At 38.4% G+C, this 26,544-nt stretch overlaps 1 protein-coding gene across 3 annotated transcripts in view; it reads right to left on the minus strand.

Annotated features, from left to right (window-relative positions):
• The window catches only part of Nectin3 (nectin cell adhesion molecule 3), a 137,399-nt gene extending 110,861 nt beyond the window's left edge, over positions 1-26,538 (minus strand). For all 3 annotated transcript variants that reach the window (XM_026786162.1, XM_005345038.3, XM_005345037.3), the window contains exon 1: positions 26,352-26,538. In XM_026786162.1, the coding sequence (XP_026641963.1) occupies positions 26,352-26,517 (166 nt within the window). In that variant the 5' untranslated portion in view covers positions 26,518-26,538. The remainder of the gene's footprint in view (positions 1-26,351) is intronic.
• Positions 26,539-26,544: the final 6 nt, after the last annotated feature.

Here is a 26,544-nt window from a genome sequence, read left to right on the forward strand (position 1 = left end):
AAAAAAAAAAAAAAAAGAATTTAGAGTAATTTTAAGAGGTTTACTGAAAGAGGTTTGTGTATCTCATCAACTCCAGTAGGCTCCAAGAAACACATTGTGAATGAATAATCCAAATTATTTTAAAATGATAAATATCATATCAATGTCAAACTTCTAATAAAAAAGGCTTCTCACAGAGATTCCCCCAATTACTTAAACAGAATATTGGAATAATAAAGTGAACAAAATCATTCTTTATATACTGCAAACTCAAATATTCTTCCAATGGGAAAGAATGTCCTTTCCTCATTACTAGAAAAGATGAACTCTGAGGTTCTATTCTTAGGAGAAACTTGTGCCATTTGGGCCTGGCGCATTTCTAAGTACTGGGAACACTTCTAGAACAGAGAAATCCTAGTTTTTAATGAGTTCTATATCCTGATTCAGAAGTAATATTAAGGAAGTAAAATCACACACATATATATGTTAACTAGACCTTTGGAGGGAAATGAAGCATGACAAGAAGGTTCACTTTAGGGCAGATGAGACAGAAGGGTGATGGAAGACAGCTTTAAGATAACACTGTAGCAAAGCCTTTAAAAAGTGAGAGATGCAAAGAACAATTCAAGTTAACTGAGTATTGTGAGTCCAAGAAGTGCAATGAAGCCACCAAAGGAGCAGCGACCAGATCTGGATTATTTCTTGAGTGATATGGGAATTTCTAGGATGAATATGCACAGTTCAAACTTAAATTTTATAATGGTTATTCCTTGAAACAAAGCAAACATCAGTCACACAAAAGTTAATACAGAAGGCGGGCTTAAACTACATTCTGATAAGCACTGTAGGTAGTATGAGCAAGAGAGTTAAGACGAAGCTGATATGGCAAAATTCCTCCATGGTTTCTAGTCAGCACATGTATAATGAGAGGAGATTACATCTATCAGACAGAACCAGCAGGTATAATTCTTTGAAGAACAAGAAGACAGTTCCAACGCACAGTTTTAGACTTCTTGTATTTGTGATGTCTATTTTATAACTAGAGGGACACACTGGGAAAGCAGCTAGATCTATAACAGAATGCTGTTATGGATAAGCTGCCAGATTTCATGCAGATTCCTAGTATCAATTTACAAAGACCTAGGCCTATGAAGACAGAATCCTTAAAATCATTTAAAAGTTAGTAAGAATAAAGAGGAAACATAAATACCAGTATTGGTGGCCCAGTAAAGTCCAAGAAGGTGTGAAAGAAGAGGAGAATTCTACAAAGATGACAGAAGAATTGATAGGGGAGATGGAAGAGTCAAACATTCTGTATATTAATTTAAAAGTAAGAAGCAAAAATGAGTGCTAAATATTCAAATGCTGCTAATACAATCAAAGGAAGACCGAGAAGTAATTACTGCTTTAGCAACTGCGATGAGCATAAAACTCTCATTGAGATACCTTTAAAATAGAGTAGAAGACTTTTTTTTCATACAAAAAAAGTAACAAGATTCATCCTCCTGTATGAAACCACCATTTCTGAGAGTAGTCAACAGTTAAAAGTATAATGAGCCTTTTGTCCACTTGTGGATTCTTTATCTGTGCACAGAAATATTGAGAGAGGAAAAAAAATCCTTTAAAGGTCTCAAAAGCAAATATTGACTTTGTTGTGCACTGAACACCATGTTAAATCCATCAGTGAAGGATGTGTAGGATACTCTGTACTATGGTTCTTCCTCCACTTCATAGGTTCTCACACACAATCTGTAGAGATAATCTGATTTTTAAAAAATATACCAAAACAAGCAAAACAGAGACTGTTTAACAAGGGCAATGGACATCTTTATGAAGAGTAAAGAACAGTGTACATAACTGACTGAATTTCTACAAACTAACAATGAAAAGCCAAAAGATAAACATTTTAAATACTACTATCATTGGTAGCACCAAAAAAAGAAATGGTGATAAATATAGCCAAAAGCATCAAAAGTACTGTACCAAGTGAAACTAACAACAAGTATAAAGAGAAATGTAAAGATCTATGTAGAACGATAGACTCTAGCCATGAGTCAGAAACTGTACAGTAAGATATATGTCTCTCTAAATTGATCTGTACACTGAAGCGATCAAAATCCCACTAGAATTTTAGAAAGAATTGACACGATGTTTGTAAAATTCACGTGGAAATATAAGAGTAATCTTGATTAGGCAATAATCTCTCAGTTATGCAACTTGAAGAATATTGGTGAACACCATCAATAAAGTTCTGTTTGGTATGACACTCTTGGAGAAGCCACCAACTAAAAGGTCTTACAAAAATATGTTATCTAAAAGAGATTATCTGAAAAGGGCCAAAATGCATAAAAGCTCAACAGTTACTCCATAATTTGAAAGGCAACACTTTACAGGTGCAGATGGAAAGAAACAGCACCAAAGATAAATGCCAAGGTACAGAGTGTTGATTAGCATTACTAGAAAAACACAAGCTGAGGTCACAACAAGATGATCACTCTATACTCACTACTGTTACAAAAATTAAGAATGACTACTCCAAATGCTGGAGAGACCATGGACAAACAGAATCCCTCACACAATGCTGCCTGAGTATAGAATTATATGAACACACTGGAAGCATCAGATAGCTCCGTCCATACACTATAGCTTCTACATAAATGTACACAGCAACTTAATCCAAACAGCCTCAAACTGGAAATAGCTCATTGTTCAACAAATAAACAAGTTGTAATGCATTACACAATGAAATATCACTCAGCAATGAAAGAGGAACCCCCAAATAAGAACAAGCAGCAGGAACTTCCTCAACTTGAGAAAGGACATCTACAAACCAAACAATATAAACTCAGAACCCACCAGTCAGAATCTGCAACACAATTTCGAGTGTTGCTCTGGAGTTTCACTGAAAATGTTATGTCGATTTGTGAAGAGTGAACACCTGGACACATCATGTCTTCCTATCCATGAACGTAGCGAATCCTTTCATTTACATAGTTCTTTACTTTTGATCAGGATTTTGATAGTTTTCCGCATTAGAGTTTTGTATATGAAACTTTGTTAGATTCTTATATGAACATTTTATTTTAGAGATGTTCATATAAAAATATTTTCCCCGGTATATTCTAATTAGGTTTCCCCTTCGCCAATGCCAACTTCTCCCAGATCCTTTCCCCTCCTCCCATCCAATTCTATGCCTTATTTCTTTCTCTTCTTAGAAAACAGATTCCACATGTTCATTGTAATTCAGTTTTTAAAAAATGCAATTTTAACAAAAGCAGTTTGAAGGATAAAACTTCATGGCTTGATAATGCTACTCCTAGGAGCTGTGGGTTAATACTAAAAAATTCTAGTGCCAACTATAGTGTATCTCCATATGACAACTGTGGATCAGAGAGGTCCTACGTACACCCAAAACAATGCGCGATGGCATTTCCCTTGGTTTCCCACCAGAATTAGAGATAGGATCCTATTTCTGATGACACAACACACCTTGGATGAATGATACAAAGAAATTAACCAGGAACAGCATTGAATACTTCTTCCTTTCTGGCAGCTTTTATAATATTCAAGATGTTATACAGGCTGCTGGTGGGGAAGGAGCACCAATGATCATATCTGGCTATGAATCCAACAAATGTAATATGAACTACCCAGACTGGAGGAGCCTACTTGTGCAGCAGTGGCATGAGTAGGAATAGCCAACTCTGGATTTGACATCTGCTCCACAAAAGGAAATCCATGCATGGTACTATACACCTGGTCAAAAACTCATGAATGGGAAGTGAAAGGTACTTGGTGGGAACTTACTGCTATTGTTCATCTAAACTGGTACAACATCAAACTACCTTCTAAATGTTCATATTTAGACCCACAGTCAAATGCTACTACGACCCTTAAACAGATAGTCTCTCTGTCCAATGAATAGCAGAGAAAATCATGGATGCTCAATGTGTTCAGAGTGAGTGGCAGCTGAGTATTCAGCCTTAATCAGAAAAATTGGCACTACTCCCTTGGATGTTTAGGTAACATTGATGAAAAGAGGGTGGAACAAGCCAAAACACAGTGAGAAGGGCTGAACGCTGCCATCTTCTGGGCAGTAACAGTCACTGTATCCCTAACTCCTGCATAAGAATTGGTCAGTGAACAGTCAAGCATGAATAGGACCCTATTCACCTCACCGCTGAAAATTCAGTTCCTGACTGATGCTGGGAGAAGGAGTCATTGTCTTCAGTTGTGTGCCTAATTGGATGGTTCTAGGCCCATGATCACACACAGACGCTAGTTAAACTCAACAACATGAATCTTGGAAAGAAACTAGTGTGGGTTTGATGAAAGGGATAAAAGGAAGGGAAGGGGGATAGAGTAATCAAACTGCACTACTCTGTGTGTGTGTGTGTGTATGAAAGTGCCAGAGAACACATTTAATTAACAATAATAGAAAATTATTAATGACCACACAGAAAACTAAAATAGATGAAGGATAAAATAAATTCATAGCCTACTCATGAATATTACCAAAAGAAATGAAAAGATCACCAATGTGAAGGAGAAAGTTAAAACCACAGAAGAAAACTTCAGCAGGGAAAGAGGCCGAGATAGAAAACAAATAATAAACAGTGAGTCATCAACATACAAGATTAAGTATAAGAAAAAGAATGAAGCCAGACAATATCAGTTAGTCATGTAAAAACAACAATAATCTAGACCAAACCTAACAAGAGCCCAAACTTAATATAAGAGTAGAAATGTTCATATAAAAAGTAGAGGGATAGAATCTATTCAATAAAATTACAGCAGAAAACTTTCCAAATCTGAAGAATTGACACCTCCCACAAGGTACTTAGAACCTCAAATAGACATGACCATAGAAGAACCACTCTATAACAGTGCAATGAAAATTTCCAAAAACATTTAAGAGAAAAATGTCAAATCACTTACAAAGGCAAATGATCTTATTAAAGATAGCTTCCAAAAACATAAAATACCTAGAACATCTTAACAAAGGAATGAAGGATCTCTACAATGAAATTTTCATAATATGGAATAAACTCGCTTAAAGATAGAAAGATTCCCACAAACATGGGAATTAATATTGTAAAATGGCTATGTTATAAAAAACTATCTTCAATGATATCTCTATTAAAATTCCAGGGATGGTCTTTATACACAACCACAAAAACAATCCTAAAATTCCCATGGAAAAACAAGAGACTCCAAAGAGGCAAAGAAATCCTAAGCAATAAGAACAACTCTGGGGGCATCAGAATATCTGACATCTGACTCTCATAGACACACAGTAACAAAAACAGCATGAAGTGGGACAAAGGTAGACACTTAAACCAATGGGGTAAGACAAAATGACCTACAAATAAACTCAAACAGCTATAATCTTATACACACACTTGTGTGTGTGCACCAGGAAAGTATAAAGGAGACTGGAAGCTGACTGACTGACTGGAGAGGAAAAAACTCAGAGTCAGCAATGGGATACTTGTGAGATGAAAGAGAAGGGGGACAAACAGAGAAAGAGGACTAGTCACACGGGAAACGATGGCCAAAGAGTGGAGCTGTACACAAATAAAATGTGAGGTTTATGTACGAAATAATGAAATCAAATCTTTCCTATGCTAAATTTAAAAATAATTAGCAAAATAAAAGTATAAAGCCTTATCATTCACATACAATAAAATCTTGAGAGTTTGAATATCTTTAGCCATTATCTAACACTTAAGGCTTTCACTTTAGTAATGCTAACAGGAAAATTGAAAAGTGATTCCAAATATATTTACAACTACTGAAATTAGTTTACCACTGAACACTCTTTATTTACCTCTGAGACCATTTCTGTATTTTCTTACCGCATAAATATTTGCTATCACAAAATTTGGACTAGACCATGAAAGGCCTAAATAAAATTCAGTTTCTAAAAAAAGTAAATTTTTCCAGAGAATATCATCTAACTTATTTTATAGGGTAGTAGGGTGTTCCTCCCATATGCCCAGTTCACAGCAAAAACAGTCAGGAAGCAGCATTTTGGATCTGAAAGGACATTTTGCCACCCTCATCATGTTGTGCATAGTACATATGAGAAAACTTGCAAAGTTATGCAGAAAGAGAAACTCGATTACTTATCCAGTTTTCCCAATCTTTGATGACTTCCAAAACTAAAGGCAGAGAAGGGTTGTGACCCACAAGTAAGCGTTACTTCCACCACAGGCAAATGTGTAAGGATTTTCACAGTAATTACTAAGCCTCTGCCCTTCTGATTTCTGAGATGGTTAATACTGTCAATTTGACAGGTCGTAGAATCATCATGGAATCAAGTCTATAGGCATAGATCAGCTTAAGTGATGGGGGAAGAATCCGCCCCTAAATGTCAGTGGTACCATTCCACTGAAGGGACTGTGGGTCGATGTGGGGAGCCGTTCCCACATACTTTATTGCAAGATGGCGCTGACCATCAGCACCACCACCGTAATCAAGCCAGTGCGCATGTGCATGGTAAATGACAGTTTACCTTGTCAAGCCAGTGCGCATGCACATAGTAACTTTCCATCCCTTGCTCTCTGCCTCTCCCGTGGCGTCATAGGGTTTGACAGGCTGCAGCCAGTCAGAGTTTGACACGTCCGAGGCGAGGACTGTTAAGCTATATAAGGGCCGGGTTTTCGACCCTTGAGGTCTTCGCTCTGTAAGCTTATGCTCTCCCTCTCAAGACGTATAAAGCTTTTCTGCAGAAGGATCCTGATTGTGCCGCGTCGTTCTTGCTGGCAAGACGGTAGCGCGGGACAGGTCGAGACCATGCATGAACTCTAGTTGAGAGCATCATCTCTTCTGCTTCCTGACTCTGCAATGTGACCAGCTTCCCCGAGGTCCTGCTGCCATGACTTCCCTACCATGATAGAACTGAGAGTCAAAATAATTTCTTTTTTCCTTAAATTGCTTGTGAAGATATTTTGTCTCAGTAATGTTATATTTTAAATAATGAAATTAGTTATAACTTTCAAGTTTTACTCATAATAAAATGTATAACTCACAATACTTCACTGATCATAATTAACAACAGTAAACGATTTTCAACCAAATGAACTGTCTTTCAACCATACTTCAGAATTCACTTCTGACTTCTTTTGGTTCCGTATTTCTGATCTTAAATGTATGGCCGGTAAAAGGAAAGCAGGAACTCATAAGCAGGCAACTGTCATCTCAGAGCACAAACACTATCTTTCAAGACACTAATCTACTCTCAAGTTTCATATATATTAATTAGCCTTCTATATAATTAAATGCAAAATTTTGTATACAAGTTAATATGAACAAATAATCTTAAAAACCTCACTTAGTGTTAAGGGCAGAATGCCCAAAGCAGTACTCAGAGCTTACAGCTCAGTGGTGTACTTTTCAGTTATCAAGCAGAGATACAAAACTACTGGTGCAGATCAGCAGGTGAGCCCGAATGGGAAGCAGCACTTGCCACCAAGCCTAATGGCCTGAGCAGAACTTCTAGAGGCCACATGGTGGCGAAGAGAACCAACTCCACAAATTGCACACAGGTGCCCACACAATCCACACCCACATATAACACCCACTTTATACATAAATAAATACAAAGATTTTAGAGTGTAGGCAAGTAAGAGGGTGGAAATACAAAACCATAACTTTGAGCCAAACTTTGTATAGTCAAGAACACAAAGATTCTCTAAATTATCACTAGTGACACTCAGGATATTTAAGTTTACCTTGCTACTTAAAAGACGCCAAAGTTGCCACCTAAATAGCAAAGTTTCAGCAAAATAAAAAACAAAAAGAGAACAGAACAAAACCAAAACGAAGCAAACAACAAACAGAAGTACTAACTAAGCACTAGAAAGAATTAGCAAAAATTTTTTGAGGATCAGATTAAACTAGTTCAATTCTACAGTGCACCAACCCGTTTTCCTTCTGAACCTGGAATTTGGGCATCTCTGGTGCAAACAAGAGTCAATGGTTACTGACATTTTGTATTTGCCATCACAGCTTTTCCTGGGAGACTAGGGGAAAAAGTACTCTGGAAGTTTGTGCCTGGCTTTCCCCAGGCTGCCTTATGACTTGTTGCTTCTAATGCTTGTACTGTTTTGCTGTATGAAAGTATGTTGAGTCCCAAATTCCTGAGAAACTTTCTAACATAGAAAACAAATATCAGGGCTGGATGGCTCTGCAGTTAAGAGACTGGCTGCCTTCCAAAGGTCCTGAGTTCAATTCCCAGCAACCACATGGTGGCTCACAACCACCTATAGTAGGAACACTTATAGTGAGATCTGATGTTTTTTTCTGGAAAAAAAAAAAAAGGTATACACACATAGAGCTCTCATTTATGTAAAATAAGTCTTTCAAAAAAGAAAGCATCAGTTGGTGTGCTCTTCCCTGGGACCTGAAAACATATCCATACAAGTAACATTATACAGGCTAAACAGGTTGTATTTAGAAACATGCCCCCCACACACACAAAAAAAAAATGAAAAGGAAACTACGAATTTGAAAGACAGCAAGGAAAAAGGTACACAGGAGGTCATGGAGAGAGAAAAAGGGATAAGGGAAATGATGTAATTAAATTACATTATAATATCAAAACTAAGAAAAATTAAAAACCAACAAGGAACTATTTAGAGCACTGAGATAAAAACATGATGTATAGAAACAACAAGTAACAAAAAAGATACAATGTGAAGAAGTATTAGGTGTTGTAATTGGAGCAGGGGGGCTGCGTCCCCAGCACCCCAGCCGCCTGCTAGCTTATGCCCGAAATAACAACACACAAACTGTATTCATTTAAACACTGCTTGGCCCATTATATCTATCCTCTTCTCAGCTAACTCTTGCACCTGGACTAGCCCATTTCTTATAATCTGTGTAGCATCAGTCTTACTGGGAAAGATTCTAGCCTATGTCTATCCTGGGTAGGAGCTTCATTGTGTGTGCCTCAGAGAGCAGAGCTATCGCATCTCTCCAGCAGAGGGGAGCATGGCGTCTCTGAGCTCACTTCCTCTTCCTCCCATAATTCTGTTCTGTTTACTCCTCCCACCTATGTTTTAACCTATCAGGGCCAAGCAGTTTCTTTATTGCTTAACCAATGAAATCAACAGATTGATATATGACACTCCCACATCAATTAGGAAAACTTTAATCATTTCTAGCATGAACCTTGCTCTTCATAAATTCATAAGTTTTTTAAGTATGTTTATGGGCAAGATATTCATAAATGTACAAGTCCACTAAGTTTAAGTCTGTCTGTCTGTATGTATGTATGCATGCATGCATGCACATTCCGTATGGGGTGTGTGTGTCAGATTCAGTGCAGATTTAGAGCTAACAAGAGCAAAATTGATGAGATCTTCACTTTAAGGTAACTAGCAGAAAAATATGAAGAATCTGGAAAAGTCTTATATGTCTGTTACATCAACTTCAGGAAGGTATTTGATAGCATTTGGAGGAAAAAACTTTGGGAAACAATGAGGTTTTACAGGTACTCAAAGAAAATCGTAAGAATTCTAGAAAATGCCTATAAAGATACCTTTGCATCAGTTAAAGTCTGTGGAGAATTAAGTGATCAGTTTAAGGCAATTGTAGGATTATTATAGAGATGTATTCTCTCAATATATTCCTGGAATTAATAATAGCAACAACCCTGGAGGATGAGGAGATAGGCATGCAGATAGGTGGTGTGTGAATCCATAACTTACATTTCACTGATGATACAACACTACTTGCTGAAAGTCCAAATGAGCTGCAGGCCATGATAAACAGAGTGAAAACCTTGTTATGAAAGTAAACATCGAGAGACTGAGATACAATCATGGGAAGGGTGCACAAGGATTTTAACACTGTAGTATCGAATCAGAACCTCAAGCAAACAGTCAACTTCCATCTGAAAGGAAACCTCAGTTCAAAGGAGGAAACTATTTCAGGCATCAAGAGGCAGATAGGGAAAATGAGGGATGTATTTCAGGTTCTAGGAAAGGTTTGCTCAACAAGAGACACAATGACAACAAAATTACTAGTATATGAGACACTTGTCTTGAGCTGCCTTTTTTACAACTCCGAAACCTGAAACACAAAACACTCCTCAGACCAGCGGCTCAATGTGTTTGAAATGGCATGTCTCAGGAGGATTCTAGGCATCACATAAAGATACAGAAATAGCCTGCACAATGATGACATTAAGAAACATTTCCACCTACAGAAGGAAGTAAACTATAGGATATGGCAACAGCGCTTAAGATACTTCAGTCATGTTATGAGAATTAATGATGACAGATACCCAAAGATAGCACTGCTTTGCAGAGTGCACAGAATAAGGTGAAGAGGAAGGCCCCCAAAACGCTGGATAGACAGCATATAGGAAGACTTTGGAACCTTGGGTATGACCACAACACAAGCATCTCAGAGTGCACAGGATAGGAACAACTGGAGAACCGCCATAGACAGGCTGCCCAGGCATGCTGAAGCATTGCTAGGGCATAAATGATGATGATGATGTATGTATACTGATAATAAAATATTACCACTGTCTGTCTAATTAAATAGAGCAAAAAATAAGCTCCTGCAGAGCAACTTGACTGTTCATACACAACAGGGCAATGGTGACAGTAGATAGTCAACAGAAAATAAAATATGGAAGCTAGTAAATATAACCGCAGAAGTAAATTCCATCTTTCTAAAGGCTAATCCTTTATGATACTATATCAGTGAAAAACATTGATTGTGATGACCTGACCAAAAGTCAAAATTCCATTTGTGAAGGCTTCATTAGTAGGTGAAAAGCACAGAAAACATTTGCAATACATAAAGCTAATAGAGAGTTCAAACCTAGCATACGTAAAAGATTCCTATAATTCTAAACAAAGACAACCCAATATAATAAAATAAGAATAAAATGAACACATTTCACAAATAAGTATTCACATGGACCAAAATTCTAAGACCCCAGCCACTAGGGAAATATAAATTAAACTCATATCTTAATATTACACAACAATTAGAATAGCTAAAAGAAAACATGCTACTATAAAGGAAACTCTCATACTCTACTGGTAAAAGTGTAAACTGTTAGAAGCCTTTTCAAAGCAAAGCATGCTTAAGTGTACCCAGAAATTCTACTACCAAGACAGGTGATGAGAATGCTTATAGCAATACTATTCATAAAAGTCTTAAAAGTGAAAACAACTCAAACATCAGAACCCTAATAACTTTTACACAGTCAGGACAAAAAAATATACAATGGTTTTAAAAATAAACGGTACTATATAACAATGTGGGTCAACCCACTAGTAGCAGTAAAAAAGTATTTTGCAAGTTTAGATGCAATTTGGTGCTAACAGAATTGTGGTTGTCTAGAGACCTGCGACTGAAAACGAGTTAGAGGGACCTTTGGAATGCTGCCAACGCTTTATTTCTTGGCCAGAGTTGTACTTTCATGGCTATATTAACTCTATTATAGTCCATGCAAAGGCATGCTTCCATATTTAAGTTTTAACACTTCATTCATCTGTCTGAAAATTTGTCCAAGCCAACTCACAATTCATATCTTCATAATATTGTGCTTATCTGGTACTTTGACTTGAATCAAACCCCAAATCTCAGTTCATACTACCCAACAAAAATCATCACACTTTTGTTTTGGATTCGCCTGTGTCCTACATAATGATATGCTGAAGACCTAAGCTCTAGTACCTGCAAATGTGACCTTATTTGGAAATAGAATTGTCTACACATGTAACTTAAGATGTGGTCGTACTGAAGTAGGGTATGCCTTTAGTGTAACAGACTGTCGTCCAAAATTCCTATGACATATGTTCAGAGTTAAATGATCACTCTAGTGGTGTAGTTGCAAACAACAAAGACTGATTGCAAGAAGGATTCCCCTTTGTCCTAGAACATGGCTTCTGACTTGCAGAGTCTAGAACCTAAGAGAATACATGCCTATGGTTCACATAACTGGGTTTGCAGTGCTTACTGTAGCATCCATAGGAAGCTAATGCACCGTCCCATATAATTTCTCATTCTCAGTTCAACCTCCCACTCACCAAATATCATACTACTCTATTATTTATCCAATACAAAATCCAAGTCCACTTATTTCTTTGCATTTTTCATATCCTGGGATCATCAAGACATTTTTTTCTTCTAATAATCTCTTATTTTAAGCCTTTCTCTTTCATTTCTCTTATTACCATCCTAATTCTAACCTAGAACATAGTTCATGATAAATCATTTTACTTTCCTTATATAAACCCTCTTCCTTAACTGTCAAAGATTGTTTTTCTTATATTATTTCTCTTGTCCTAAACTGTCAGACATTCCTTTCATAATAATCAAAGAACATGCAGTATTTGGGCACTATATCCTATTTCCTTCAAAAATACAGTAAGCTCCACTGTGCCTATTTTTATTCCTTATTAGCTAGCTAATGTGTATATTTTCATAGTACCTAAAATAATCTCTGGGAGACTCGGTTAAATATTTGTATCTACCAAGATAAAACTATTATTACCACACCATCATTTATAATGTACAAGTTCAGGTTCTGTCATCTTGGGTCTTCAATGTTGATTCATAATTTATTCTTCATTATGTTTTACTCTAATTTCCTCCAGCTCTCACTAATACTGACTTATCCTCAAAATATATCATTAAAATCATTAAAGATAAATTTCTCCCTATAACTTTCCTCTCTCCCTGTGATTTATTCTTTTCTACTTAGAAGGTGCTTTCACTACTAAGGTCTCTTAAAGACTAGCCTTTCCCATTTTTCTTTTCCTGAACCTTGCTATACCCGATGTGCATCTCCCATGTCTTTCCTCCAAATTTAGAAGTCATAAAAATTAACTGACGAGAAAGGGCTTTTCTTATCATTGTCTGTATACATGGACAACTGTGGGTAGTGTACTTTCCTGAGCTACAGCAAAAACATCAAGGTCTGGGGACAGAGTTTAGTTGTAGTAGCAACTGAACATACAGCCTTCTGCAGGCTATCCAAGTACTCTATGATCAAGTCCTATCTCTAGACTTTTTGTCGACTTTTTTCAAAGTCTAAGTTGTCCTAGAAGGCCTTGACATGAATGATCCTCCTGCCTTAGCCTCCCAAGTAGCTGGTTTTACAGGTCTGCACCACTAAATCTAACATCCAATTTCAACAAATTCAGTGTCAGAGGTAAAGCTAAATTTCAATGATTTTAAGAGGCAGCAAGTCTGAGGATATTGCCTTCGTGATGGTATTGGCATATACTTCTAGATGCCCAAGTGGCCTCCTTCTGTTCTTCATTTCGATATCTGTACCACTCAGTATCCCTTCCATCATTTACTTTAGCCAGAGTCAAGTTCCTGGCAGTTCTTAACAGAGAATTCTCAATCTTAATGTCTTGTCTTGGGCTGCTATCGCAAGGGTGCCAGCTTCATTCAGTCCTACTAACAGATGATTATTACTTTCCTGCCGTGCTACCCTTCCAACCTATCCAAACTCAACCATCTCCTGATGAACTCACCACTAACAATATCACGGTGGGGATTAGAAGTCAACATGAGACACACATACATTCAGGTCCTAATGAAGTGACTCATTCTTTTTCTCTCAATTTGATTTTTTCCCAAAAGTGGGTCCTAGCCTACATCCTCACTAGATAATTCATTGGGATTTGGCATTTTCCCCCAACTGCTAGGGCTTAGAGAGAGGGCTCCAAGGTTAGGAGCACTCACTGCTCCTAAAGGTCCTGAGTTTGGTTCCTAGCACTCACGCTGAGCAGCTTACAGCCACCTGCAACTCCTGCTTCAGGATATCCAGGGGAGCCAATGCCCTTTCCTGTACTCCATGGCCATACGCATGCACACCTGCACACACACAAATAATCTATAAAATAAAATTGAGTCTTTGATGCTTCAATGTCTTCTTCCTAATTAGTAAATCTACTTGTCTACTTTATTAAAAGCTTCTTTTATTCTTTCTTCCTCTCTGTCCACCAAGTCAGGATCTTACGTATTTCAAATTGGCCTTAAATAATGACTCTTGATCTTCTGATCCTCCTGCCTCCACCCTCCCATGTGCTGGGATTATAGGTGAGTCACAACATGGAGAGACTGCACAGGGTCCACGTATGCTGAGCAAGCATTCTGCAAGCTGAACTATGTTTCCAGCTGTAGGAGAAAATGCAGGCAAGAGCAGGCAGTCAGTCTCCCAGGCACACTGTGCTTCTAAAGAAGGGGCATGGCACACTATGCTCCTAAAGTCAGAACACTGAATTCTGAAGCAGTGTATAGAACTGGGAGCTGGCTTGCTGAAGAGTCTGCATTCTCCACATCTCCTTTAATGTGCTTCTTCCTCATGGAGTCCCTGGTGGGAGTAGTGCTCACTATTCAATCTGAGGTAATATGCTGACAATCACAGCTGATGGGCTTCCACTATACAAGAGCTTGTTCACATGCAACAAAACAGACACCGTTGCCTGAAACCATTTCCCAAGTGGTTTATCTCCACACCCTTTACTGTCCATGGGCACAGCTGTCCTGTCCTGTCCGGGACATCCTAGTAAAGACAGCATATAGCCCCTCCAGGTTATCATTGCAAGATGTCTCACTTCTTTGGCATCTCCAAAAACCCAGGCTTCACCTTCATAGCTTCCCAGGGCCTTCACTTGAGAAAATTAGCCCTGTCATACATTACTTGGACTCAATGGCTCTCTAAAACTGGAAGAATAATCCACTACCTTCCCTCAGTCTTTAATTGTGCTTGTTTCTAAACACAGCAGGATGTGAGGACATGCCAAAGTCTGCTGCCAACTTGGGATGGACCCTGCCCCACACGGACCACATTTACAGCAGTGTCTGTAAAATGAACAGAAATTTCCACAACATGCAAAGGTTTTCTAGGAACAAGAAACCCCTTGGATCTTTTTTTACACATTGGAGGCATAGCTGGGTGGGGTCCTGCCCCCAGGAAACCTTCTTATACCAGTACAGAGAAGACTTCTCTTTAAGGCCCTACTCTCCTAACAATTACTGCACTGCCTTTTTGGCCCACGACTCTACCGCAACCCTAAACTTCCCAGTTTTCTGTTCTTTAAAACAGCCTTTGTTTTTGCCCCACTTGCTTTTGTTGTCATTGCACAGTTGCCTAGGAGTAATAACCATGCCACAGACTCAACATCAAACATCAACTATCCTCAAATTTTCTCTGCCAATGAAATTAGTTTGTTACTTTTTGATTTAGCTTCATACAAGTTCTCAGCACAAGGGTATAATGCAACCAGATTATTTGCCAAAATATCAAACAAATGGCCTACAGCCCAATTGCTAACAAGAGCCTCTATTCCTCCCCTGAAACCTCACAAGCCAGGCCTCCCCTGCCCACATTACTCCCAGCACTACTGCTTTGCAGATTCTCTTGAGCTCTGTTTTTGCCAGTCCAATTCCAGAGTTCTCTAAAGTCCTTCAAAAAACAATGTGGTCAGGTTCTTCACACAACACTTGTTTCCTTCTGGTACCAATCTTATTAGTCGCTTTTCTGTTGCTGTGAAAAAGTGCTGGCTAATTGCAATTTAAGGAAGAAATTCGTTTATTAGGGCTTATGGGTTCCAGAGGGATACAGTCCATACTGGCAGGGAAGAAAAAAGGTATGATGGCAGGAGCAGGAAGCAGACTGATGATGGCATCTCCATCCATACACAGAAGGGACAGGAAACAGAAGGTGATGGATTTCCTCCAACAAGGCCATTAACTCCTAAAGTTGACATAACTTCCCCAAACATCTATTGGAGATCTAGCTTTCCAATACATGAGCCCGCGAGGGACATTTCTAATTCAAACCACCATAGCTTTTAATTGTCTGCCACTCTAATCTCAGGCAAGACAATAATCACTTGCCTTCATAAAGTTCATGTCTGAATGCCACAGTGATACTGATTCCTTCTGGGATCTTCACGCCAGTGGTCTTTTCAACCTACTATCTTCTATCTTACTAGATTCCCATTACTAATAGTAAAAGGAAATGTAAATGTCTTTTTCACAATTCAGCTAAACTGTTAGATCCTCATCCAGTCTTCCTCTATCAGCAGTAAAAATATTCCTTCTATAACCCCACAAGTTTAACTTTCATTTATTTTTATGGCGCTGGAGACAGAAGGAGAAGCTGCCTGATAGTTACATGTGCTCTACCACTGAGCAATATGCTCAAATCTCTTTTCACATTTTCCTTAGAGGCAAAGTCTCACTGTGCTGCTAGGTGGGTGGTCTTGAACTTGCCAACTGAAATCCTCCTGTCTCAGCCTCCTGAGTAGCTGAGATTGTAGACTGCACCACCAGGGCCTCTTGCACAGACTTTACACTGGTTTTGTGTAGACCTAGAGTGCAATCTGACTTTCACAGCAATTTTGTGAATGAAGTATAATTTAGTCAATTTCATAGATTTTGAAACAGGCATAAAGTAGCTAGCACTCTCTCCTCTCTCTTCCCAGCCCCTCTGAAGATCTCCTGACACTTTAATTTCTTAGATGAAGGGTATACAGCTTAGTGGTTCACTGGAAAATGTTTGTCTAGAATGTTCAAAGCCAAAGTTTGAGCCCTAGCACTACACAAAGTAAAAAAACAAACTGTACATGTCTTAAGGGGAGTATTACAAAGGCATCGTCTATGTTCAACAAAAGGGAGGAAAAGTCTTTTTTCCTATTTGAAATAACAGCTTTACCCTTTTAGACCTTACTGATCATATTTTAAGCTATAACTGGTATGTTTTTACAGATATCACCTATTTGTGCATATATATGTATAAATTTTATTAGTCTTACTACTGAGCTTATAAGCCTAAGAGTAGCTATCATGAATCTACTATGGAACATGGATGATTTCTATTGTGGTTTGATTAATAGTCAGTGAACAGCCTACCTCCCGCTCCTATTTCTAAGCTTTTCGATTTTTGCATAACAAGATCAAGTGTTATAATTACCTAAGCCTTTTCAATAAAATATTTAATACATACATAATATTCAACCCACTCAAGAAACTTAAAGTTCACAAGTCAACAAGGATGTTCTCTAACCATGTCCCAGGAGAAATAGTTATGAATACAGACACAGTCACTGCTCCATAGGACAGTAGAGGGCAGCAGAGCAACAGGAGTGTCCTAGAGAAAATCTGCTTCTTAAAATACAACTTCAAAATTGAAGCTTTGGAGGACAAGAGACTGTTTGAATATTATAAAAAAATATTAGCAGATATATATATAGAGAGAGATATATATAACATTTCATATACATCCAGATCCATGTATGTGTGTTTATACATACACAATTACAATGCATGGCCTCAAAATAATTACAATAATAATTAATTACTAAGTTTTCTCATTAAAACTATGAAAATTATTTCTGAACTATCTTCTTAAATGCAGGAAAGAAACAGTTTAGCCAGACAGCTTTATTTTTCTAAGGAAGTTGTGTTCATTATGATAGCCAACCCTAGACTTGATAGACCTTTTAAATTTTAAAACCAGTCAACTACAGGGTCTACAGCAGTTTAACTAAAAAGGTAACTCTTTGACATCTACTAATGTACAACACACAGAAGAAAACTTGTGAATGAACTGCAGCTCTACTGCCATTTCTATGTCAGATTTCCTTCCGTTTGAGTACTGCTTATAAGAATGGGGAGACTACTATGAAAATTGGTATCTAATACAAATGCATAACTCACATGTCTCTAGAGTCTTGTGCTTGGGATTTGTTTACCTCTTTCAGGTTTTACAAGAATTGCAGAGATCCAGAGTAGCTATGCCAGCCATTAACACATGTACAAGTTAGTGAAAAAAAAATGCTGTTGAAGCATACTTGAACCAATGTTCAACTGTTCTGTGTGCACTATCCCCTACTCCACCCCTGAGACATAATCTCTTCACAAACAATTAAGCAAAAGGTATTAAGAAACATTTTTTCTAAATAAGCATCCAACAGATTTCTAAACCAGCTGAACTCAGAACTATTAACAATCATCTCTAATTTAAATCAAATTGAATCACAATGGTAAGACCATTATGAAATAAATTTTTAACCTAACTCAGTGTAGCTATACCTAAGAAATGTTATTCTGCTTTCAATAACAATGGTCCAAAATATTTTTTAAAGATAGTCATTGCTATCACGCCCAGTTCACAGAAATAATTCATGTATAAAGTTGATCTTGTCACAGTTTTCCAATACTGCATTCATTAATACTTTTTTTCTCTGAAGAATGAAGCTCATTCTTAATTGTAATTTTCTCAGTGACTGAGTTAAAGGGCTAGCTCCATAAACCTATTTTTATATTTTTCACTTGATAATATCACTACTTGATATTATCACTTCTCAACAGCAGCTCTGGCATGTTTCTATTGTAAGATAACATGCTATCAACTATAAGTGCACCCACTTCAGGGCACATCATACAGGTATGCCCCCACTGGAAGCTGCTTAAACTACATCCACACTAGCAAAATACACAGCTCATGTTACAATACCACTGAAGAAAATTTACATTTCTCCAAAAGGTTAATTTTGAACCTCTTCAAATTCAAAATAGGAATATCAATGAGAAATCAACACACAAAACAAAACAAACCACAACGCAAAAATCATCTCAGTTAACAAAGCCAGGCCTATCAATCTTCCCTGTTTGTACCTCAAATTTAAAATACATCTCAACAGTTTCTTATCTCCCATAATGTGTTTTCTATAGCATAACCTTTATAACATAATAATAATCATTTCACAAAAAAAGTTAGAATATCTCACAAAACAATTTCTTAGACCACTATAATTTAATGCACACTGTGACTTTTTGTGTAAGGGGTATTAATTATATAGTATAAACCGTTTCTCATTCCCAAATAGGTATTTTCTTCCAAAGAAGAATGTTCCATAGAATACTCCTATCAACACTATTCTAAACATAAAACCTTTGGAAAATGGATTTATACTCTCACTGTATGTATAAGTAGTGGTGAGGGACACCTTAATGAGGAAAGCTATTCTTAGAGCAAGCACTTTAGGAATTAAGTTGGTAGAACAATATAATTCTAATCCCAAATCACATAACCTACCCCAGAGACAGACAATTTATAGTTTAGGGCTTCACTGTCTGGAGTGGTGGCCATCAGCCACAATGCACCTAACTACTAAGTGCATCAAGTGTAGTATCCAAATTGAAATGGCCCATGAGACTTCAAAAAACATAATATGAAGCAAAATACCAATAATTTTACTATCAATTATATGCTGAAATGGTATTTGGTTATGTTATGTCTACTTTTCAAACCCTCTAATGTAATATTAGGAAAACAAAATTATGTGGGTCCTACTGTACATATGCTCACTTAAGACTAAACTTGATCTTGTTGCTAAACTTTTGAAGTTAAAAACAAAAACAAAAAACTTGAGTGTCCCTACATGACAAGCACACAAGAGTACAAAATAGTGAAGAAAACGGTAAGTGTATTTCTTTCACAAAGTAGTCACATCCGGTCAAGTTGTAAACAAAGGCCATAACGGTAAAAGTCGTCTGGGAGACAAATACGAAGATGTCTCTCAGAATACCTCAAGTTCTCCAAGCCTCCTGAAATCTGTTGACCTCATGTCCACAGCAGAGTCTAGTGCAGTGGGATTTACAGTTTCCCTGGTAACTGAGATTTGCAGCCATCCATACACTCTACTCTCTGACCCTGACCATCTGAGGAATTATTCATACTGGCCTTCTCTCCTTAATTTAGCTATTTTATTTCTTCTGGGAAGAACCTAAATAGCTAACCTATTTAAAATGTTTTTTTTCCCGAAACATTTTTTTTAGTTCCAAAATTTTTTTTATTAATTTTTTTTTTTTATTAAAAATTTCCGTCTCCTCCCCGCCTCCCTTTTCCCTCCCCCTCCTCCCACTTCCCACACCCTCCCTCTCCAGTCCAAAGAACAGTCAGGGTTCCTTGCCCTGTGGGCAGTCCAAGGTCCTCCCCCCCTCCATCCAGGTCTAGGAAGGTGATCATCCAAACAGGCTAGGCTTCCACAAAGCCAGTACATGCAATAGGATCAAAACTCAGTGCCATTGTCCTTGGCTTCTCAGCAGCTCTCATTGTCCACCATATTCAGAGAGTCCTGTTTTATCCCATGCATTTTCAGTCCCAGTAGAGCTGGCCTTGGTGAGCTCCCAATAGATCAGCCCCACTGTCTCAGTGAAGCATTTTTAAAGGAAACAAAATAACATTATAAAAACTGCCATCTCTTTTTAATCTATAGAATCACATGCATAAATTATTTTAAGCCTACAGAATCACAAAATATTGAAACCTTTACTTCCATTTCTAAGCTATCCAATCTAATTACAAGCTAGTATATCTTGTACATGTCTCTTATTCCATTTTAGGATCTAATCACAACACAACAGCTCTTCCCTCATCCCCTGGTTAGTAGAATGATGGCAATCAATGAACAGGTATACAGGAAAAGTAACCTCCTTGCTACTATGCTAAACACATGAAATTCACAATATAAGCATAAATTATTATCCCTTCTAATGTGCAATACAGATGATCCAAGAGAAATGTGAGGAACTTCTCACTAAAAGTTCAAGTTGATGGCTTCTGAGAGAGCCATTTAGGAAAAAACTTCAAATCCACCCTGAACAGGTTCCAAACAAACCTAAGTTAATGACTTAACTGTCAGAACGTACTAAAACTGAAAAATCATGCAGGGTTTGGGAGAAGGCTCAGTTGTTAAAGTGCTTGCATACAAGTAAGACAGAGAACTGGAGTTCAGATCCCCAGAACCCACATAAATGATGGGAGGAGAAGGCAAGCAGATCTCAGGCTAGCCAGACCTGGGCTCAAGTATGGGTTCAGGTGGAAGACCTCAATGAATAACAAAGAACAGACCAAGACTGCCAATCTCTACCTCTGGCCTTCATATACACTCCCATCTGAAATATCTCTGCATACACATGCCTTTAATCCCAGCACCTGTGAGGTAGAGAGGCATCGGAACTCTTTCGAGTTTGAGGCCAACCTAATCTATGCAATGAATTCCAAGTTCCTCACAGCTACACACTGAGACTGTGTCCAAAAACAAAGAAAATAAGTACTTTTAAAAAATGAACATCACAAGCCGGGAGATGGTGGCGCACGCCTTTAATCCCAGCACTCGGGAGGCAGAGGCAGGTGGATCTCTGTGAGTTCGATACCAGCCTGGTCTACAGAGCTAGTTCCAGGACAGGCTCCAAAGCCACAGAGAAACCCTGTCTCGAAAATCAAAGAAAAAAAAATTGAACATCACAAATTTAATGAAATTCAAGAAAGTTTATATGTTTAAAACTTAAAATTAAAAGGCAATTTTAAGCAAGTATATTTTAAAAAACCAAAAGTACGACAAATGGTGTTTGGACAGTTAATTTTCTGAATGCTTGGTATGAAGAATGTTTAAAATTCCATTATTGTCTTAATGTTATTTGGTTTTACCCAATTTATATACTAATAATAATTATTAATTAAATGCCTTTTGAAAATTTATAGCCCTGTCAATTTTTAAGACATTAAAGTTAACATAACAATCTATAGAAATACACTTACTACTTTTAACAGATCAATTACAGAATGTCAAAATAATTTTTATTTAAAATAAGACTACCAGAGATAGCTTCTCTTCAATTAGTTTTTAATGAATACCTGGAAAGTTTTAGTTCTCTAAGTATACAGATTAAAGATACATATCACAATTTGTAAGTTACTAATGCGTGTGTATGTAAATGTATGAACCATTAGCCAAATCCATTAACCAAAAAGCTACAATTCAAATTGCCCCCCAAAAAGTTCTTTGCACATAATGCCTCAAGTCTAAATTCCCATACAATGCACAAATGACTGAAGACATATAAAGTTACTGTAAAGCCAAAGAGCATATGAAATTTGAGCACATTTCCCTTTTGGAACCTCAGTCCCATCATGATGGTATCTACATCCACATCACCTACATGTATAACCCAATACTCGACTCTCAGAGGCCAGAGAGATGGCTCAGTAGTGAAGAGCACTTGCTGCTCCTGTAGGGGATCCAACATCAGTCCCCAGCACCCACAGGAAAGTTCACAGCTATCTTATCTCCAGTGCCAGGGGATGTGTCACCCTCTGCTGACCTCCATGAGCACCAGGAACACATGTGGTATTCATAAAGACAAGCAAGCAAATATTCATACACGAGATAAAAATCTAATTTTCTTATGTTAAATCTGAAACATACTGTTCTCAAGCATTTCAAGTAAGAGATCCTCCTGACATAAATACGGCATGCCAATAAATACACCTTATACTAGCACACGCATCCAACTCTATAGCTAGGCCCCTTTCTGATGCTATAGACAGTAAAAGTGGTTAACACTCCAATAATTTATGTTTTACAATATAGACTCACACAGACCCTAACTTGATGGTATGGAGTCTACGGAAAGTAGAATCCAAATTGTGTCTCCCTTCCATTCTCGAGCCCTACATGTTCAACAGAATCACTGATTTTTCTAAGTTACATATGAAAAACTCCAAAATCTTAAAATACATTGCTGAGGAAGGATTTAAGTAGTCTCCACACTAATACACATTTAATTTGACAATATTCTAATATTTGGAACTAGCTACGTCTTTATAGAAAATATATCTAATAAATATTTCTGAACTACTGATTATATTACACAGTCATAAACATGCAATTGTCAATTAATTAGAAAATTCAACTATTTAGGATTAAGAGTCAACTAGGATTGACAGTTTATAATGTACAATGTAATAAAAGCTAGCATGCAGGAGCTAACCACACCCATGTACTCTAAGTGCTTTAGTTTATTCTTTCATTTAATATCATAAGAACCCTATTAATAAGATGATAAGTACACTACCAGTGAGTGATTCACTTTTAGTAAGTGGCAGTCTTCATTCAGAATCAGACTGACTTTTTAGTAATTAAACCGTAAACTGCAGGAAAAGAGAAAAACTGAGAGACACAAATGCCTTAAATCATTAAACTGTCTAACCTCAAGAAGACCAACTCAATTGATTTTGAAGTTAATTTTAAAGTCAGGATTTTTAAAGTAAATCTATCTACTTGCTGAGAATATGCAACTTCCTGGTTTCATCCAGACAAATGTTCACACACCCGTAAACATATACCCATATACACAGACAACAGAACAACGAAGTGAATTTTTCCCTCATTTATGTCTTTTAACCTAATGAGTTGCATTCTCCTATCCCATGAAACTCACAGGTTATCATACACATTTCTACAGAAACACCAAACTGTCCTGGAATCATCTACTTCCTTTCTGTCTATCAGCACACTGCAAGCATGTTGTGGGCAAGACACTGCCAAGTGTGTTCCCAAGTGTTTATAAAGTACCTAAAAATAGTCAAACTGTTCTTACAGAATTGCATTATGTGATAGCTTATTTTCTACTATCTTCTAACCATTTATCAGAAGATAAAGTCTTGGTACAAAGGCACAGGCAGTGTGGCCGAATCCCAAAGACAAATGGGGCCCTAGAAAAGTCAAAATTTCTATCTTCTAATTCTTCAATATTCTCAACCTCTCAGGAAAATCGTAGGAAGAAAAAATGAGACACAATTGGCAATTATCATCAAAAAGAATATGGAATTTCAAAATTAAATTATGTTTACTGAGTCAAGTATCATATAAACTTGGTCCCTTCGACCTTCTAACTAGAAATGTCTTAGACTTTAAAAAAACTGGGAATTTCTTAACCTCTGAAACTCTCATTCTAAAAACTCAGCTCTCAAATCAGAAATGGGTTTGCATCCTTAAAATCCCAGAATCTAGGAGAGTGAAAGAATTAGATCAGGAATTTGAGGCCACTCTCAACTACATTGTATGATCCTGGCTCCTCATCCTGGAGAGAAAAAGTTTAGTTCTTCAAATTCAAGTAAGATAGTACAGAGTCCCTAAAATAACAGTAACTCTGGTACACATATATATTCTAAAATACAAGTTCTACCAGTGATGAGGGACATTTTTAACAGTCAAATTTACATGATGACATCAACCAAACTAGTTAATGCAATAATTTACAAAGAGAAAAACAAAACTGCAAACGGGATAAAAACAAGCACAGCACTATGATTAACAACCAGGTAGAGTCATCATCTTAAAGTCTAAAATCTTTCAACTCTAAAACTGAGTGTATGCAATCAAAGAGTGAGTATGAGCCAAGTCCTGTTAATACTATGGAATGCTAATATTACCATCATTCATAGATCAACAGGTTGGGGGGGGCACTTACATGAAGAAAATTCTGTTTCCATACTCATTAGCATCCCTAAGTCAAAACAACTGTGCCCTATTCAAAGACTGTTTTCTAAAATAAAGGCCGATTTTTTAAGAGTCATAAGGGTTCATAAATTAGGATATTATAACACAAGTCCAAAAGGCAGCCCTTTAAATGAACAGCACATATTAACATAGCTACTGGTATGTCTACAACAGCAAGGAGAGCTGACTAAAAACTCCAATGTACACTTCCTCTAAATCACAGTATACTTCCCTACACTGCTTAGTTTATAGGGTTCTAAGATAAGCTATCATACTCCTCCACTTGAACACTATACAAGCTCTCCTTCAAACCTATTTCCTTCTCCTATGTAAAAATTAATGTGTGTTCCTGAAACTAATCAACAACTCACTCTAATGCTACGATGAAATTCTCAAATGTAAACTATTTTGGGGATCGACGTTTACATAGCTTTCAGTCTCCTATTGGATTTGGTCTAGACAAAAAGCCCTCTAGACCTACAAATACTCCTTCGGTACTGAACATAAACTAAGTCATGGCAGTAAAATGCTTCTATCACCCCCAGGATATCCAAGTATCCCGAAGTCATACGCACCACCCACCACCTACAATCCTCCTTAATTGCTTATAAGAACAACATACCAATTCAGTCGAGAATCTCCTATTAACAGAGGTAACCGGGCTAAGAACTGTCTTAGAACCAAATATTTGCAGAATAGGGATATGCAAACTATGGATTAGATAGCATAGCACTTATCACACTGCATTCCACGTAGATCAGAAACTTGCCTTCCAGCACTGGAAATGTACTGAAATTCTCAGTCTGTAAGTGGCACTCAATCTCAACATAATTTTGTCTCCCTCAGAACCAACTACCCTGACTCACCTACCAATTATAGGATTTTCTTTCTTCTGCATTACAGTACAGACATTTGAACGTATCTAAAGAAATTTGCACATATCTCTCCTTTTTAATAAATACTGGTAGAACATCAGCTTTTTAAGAACCAGTGTCTGAGCAATCTAAGATTTATTCCTCAACCTTTCCCATCAGCAATCCTTAAATGAACAACATTTTGCAGCATTTTGATATTACCCAGACATTTACTTTCCTAGACTGGTGGCTTTTCTTTTCTTTCTTTCCAAATCAGTGATTATCACTTCTGCTTCTCTTGCATGAAAAGTGAATTTATCATTTTTTTCATCCTCTTTAGAAAGTAGGAATCTAAACTAGACTCATATCCAGGGAACAGAACTTACAAAGAAATTAGTAGCTCCTAAGCATGTCGTGAAAAAAGACACAAGGGAGAAACCCGGGGCTACTTGTTTCAACAGCCAGGGGACAGCAGACGCAATACGTATTTCAAAGGTATATCCTGGGTCCCGGAGAACAGGGGTTTCTAAAATGAGCAGGGGCAGCGTGAAGGACGTCCAACAACTGGAAGGCTGTGTGTGGATAGCATCTGGGCTCAACCCAAAGATCCAAAGGTTGCCAGGGCTCAAATGTGGCTGGAAGGGGATGCTGCCGCAGGGTGGGTTTTAAGATGGTGCCTTCTCCCGGAGGCCAGGAGGCGTGGACCCTAAGGCTTCAGGGCTCCAGGCTAGTGTCCGAAGGGTTTCCGGACTCGCGGCTCAAGTTTCAACGGAAAGGAGGAGGCGGCAACGTGCATCCCGGCATCCTAACCTCTCTCAGCCCACAAGTCCGCGCTCTCCGCTTCTTCAGCGCACCAGCTCGGAAGTAACGGTTCCCGGGGCGCGCGGGGCTCCGCGCACCGAGCTCCACCGCTGGCCCCGGGGGCCCAGCGCGAAGATCCGCGCGGCCTCGGGGGCGGGAAGCCAGCGGCCGGCGCCTCGTTCGCTCTCCCTGCCCTTCCCGGGCCTCGCCCGGGGCGCGGCGAAAAGTTTTCCAGGCAAAGTCCGCGGCGGCCGCTCGCGCAGCCAACCGCCCGCTACAACCGCCTCGCCTCGCCTGGCCACCCGGACGAGCGGCCCGCGCCCGCCCGCCCCGCCGCGTCTCCCTCTGCCCCGCGCCCACCCGCTTCACTTACCACAGAGCCGGGAGAAGAGCAGCAGGGGGATGAGAAGCAGGAGCAGCGGCGGCGGCGTCGGGGCCGGCAGCAGCAGCAGCAGCCCGGCCGCGGGAGAAGAAGCAGAGGAAAGTTGTGTTTTGCCGCCTCCAGGACACAACGGGGCCGGGCCCGGGGTCCGCGCCATGCCCGCCCTGCCCCGGCCCACCCGCTC

The sequence above is a fragment of the Microtus ochrogaster genome, chromosome 2 (assembly GCF_000317375.1).
Source record: "Microtus ochrogaster isolate Prairie Vole_2 chromosome 2, MicOch1.0, whole genome shotgun sequence".
Classification (NCBI taxonomy): domain Eukaryota; kingdom Metazoa; phylum Chordata; class Mammalia; order Rodentia; family Cricetidae; genus Microtus; species Microtus ochrogaster.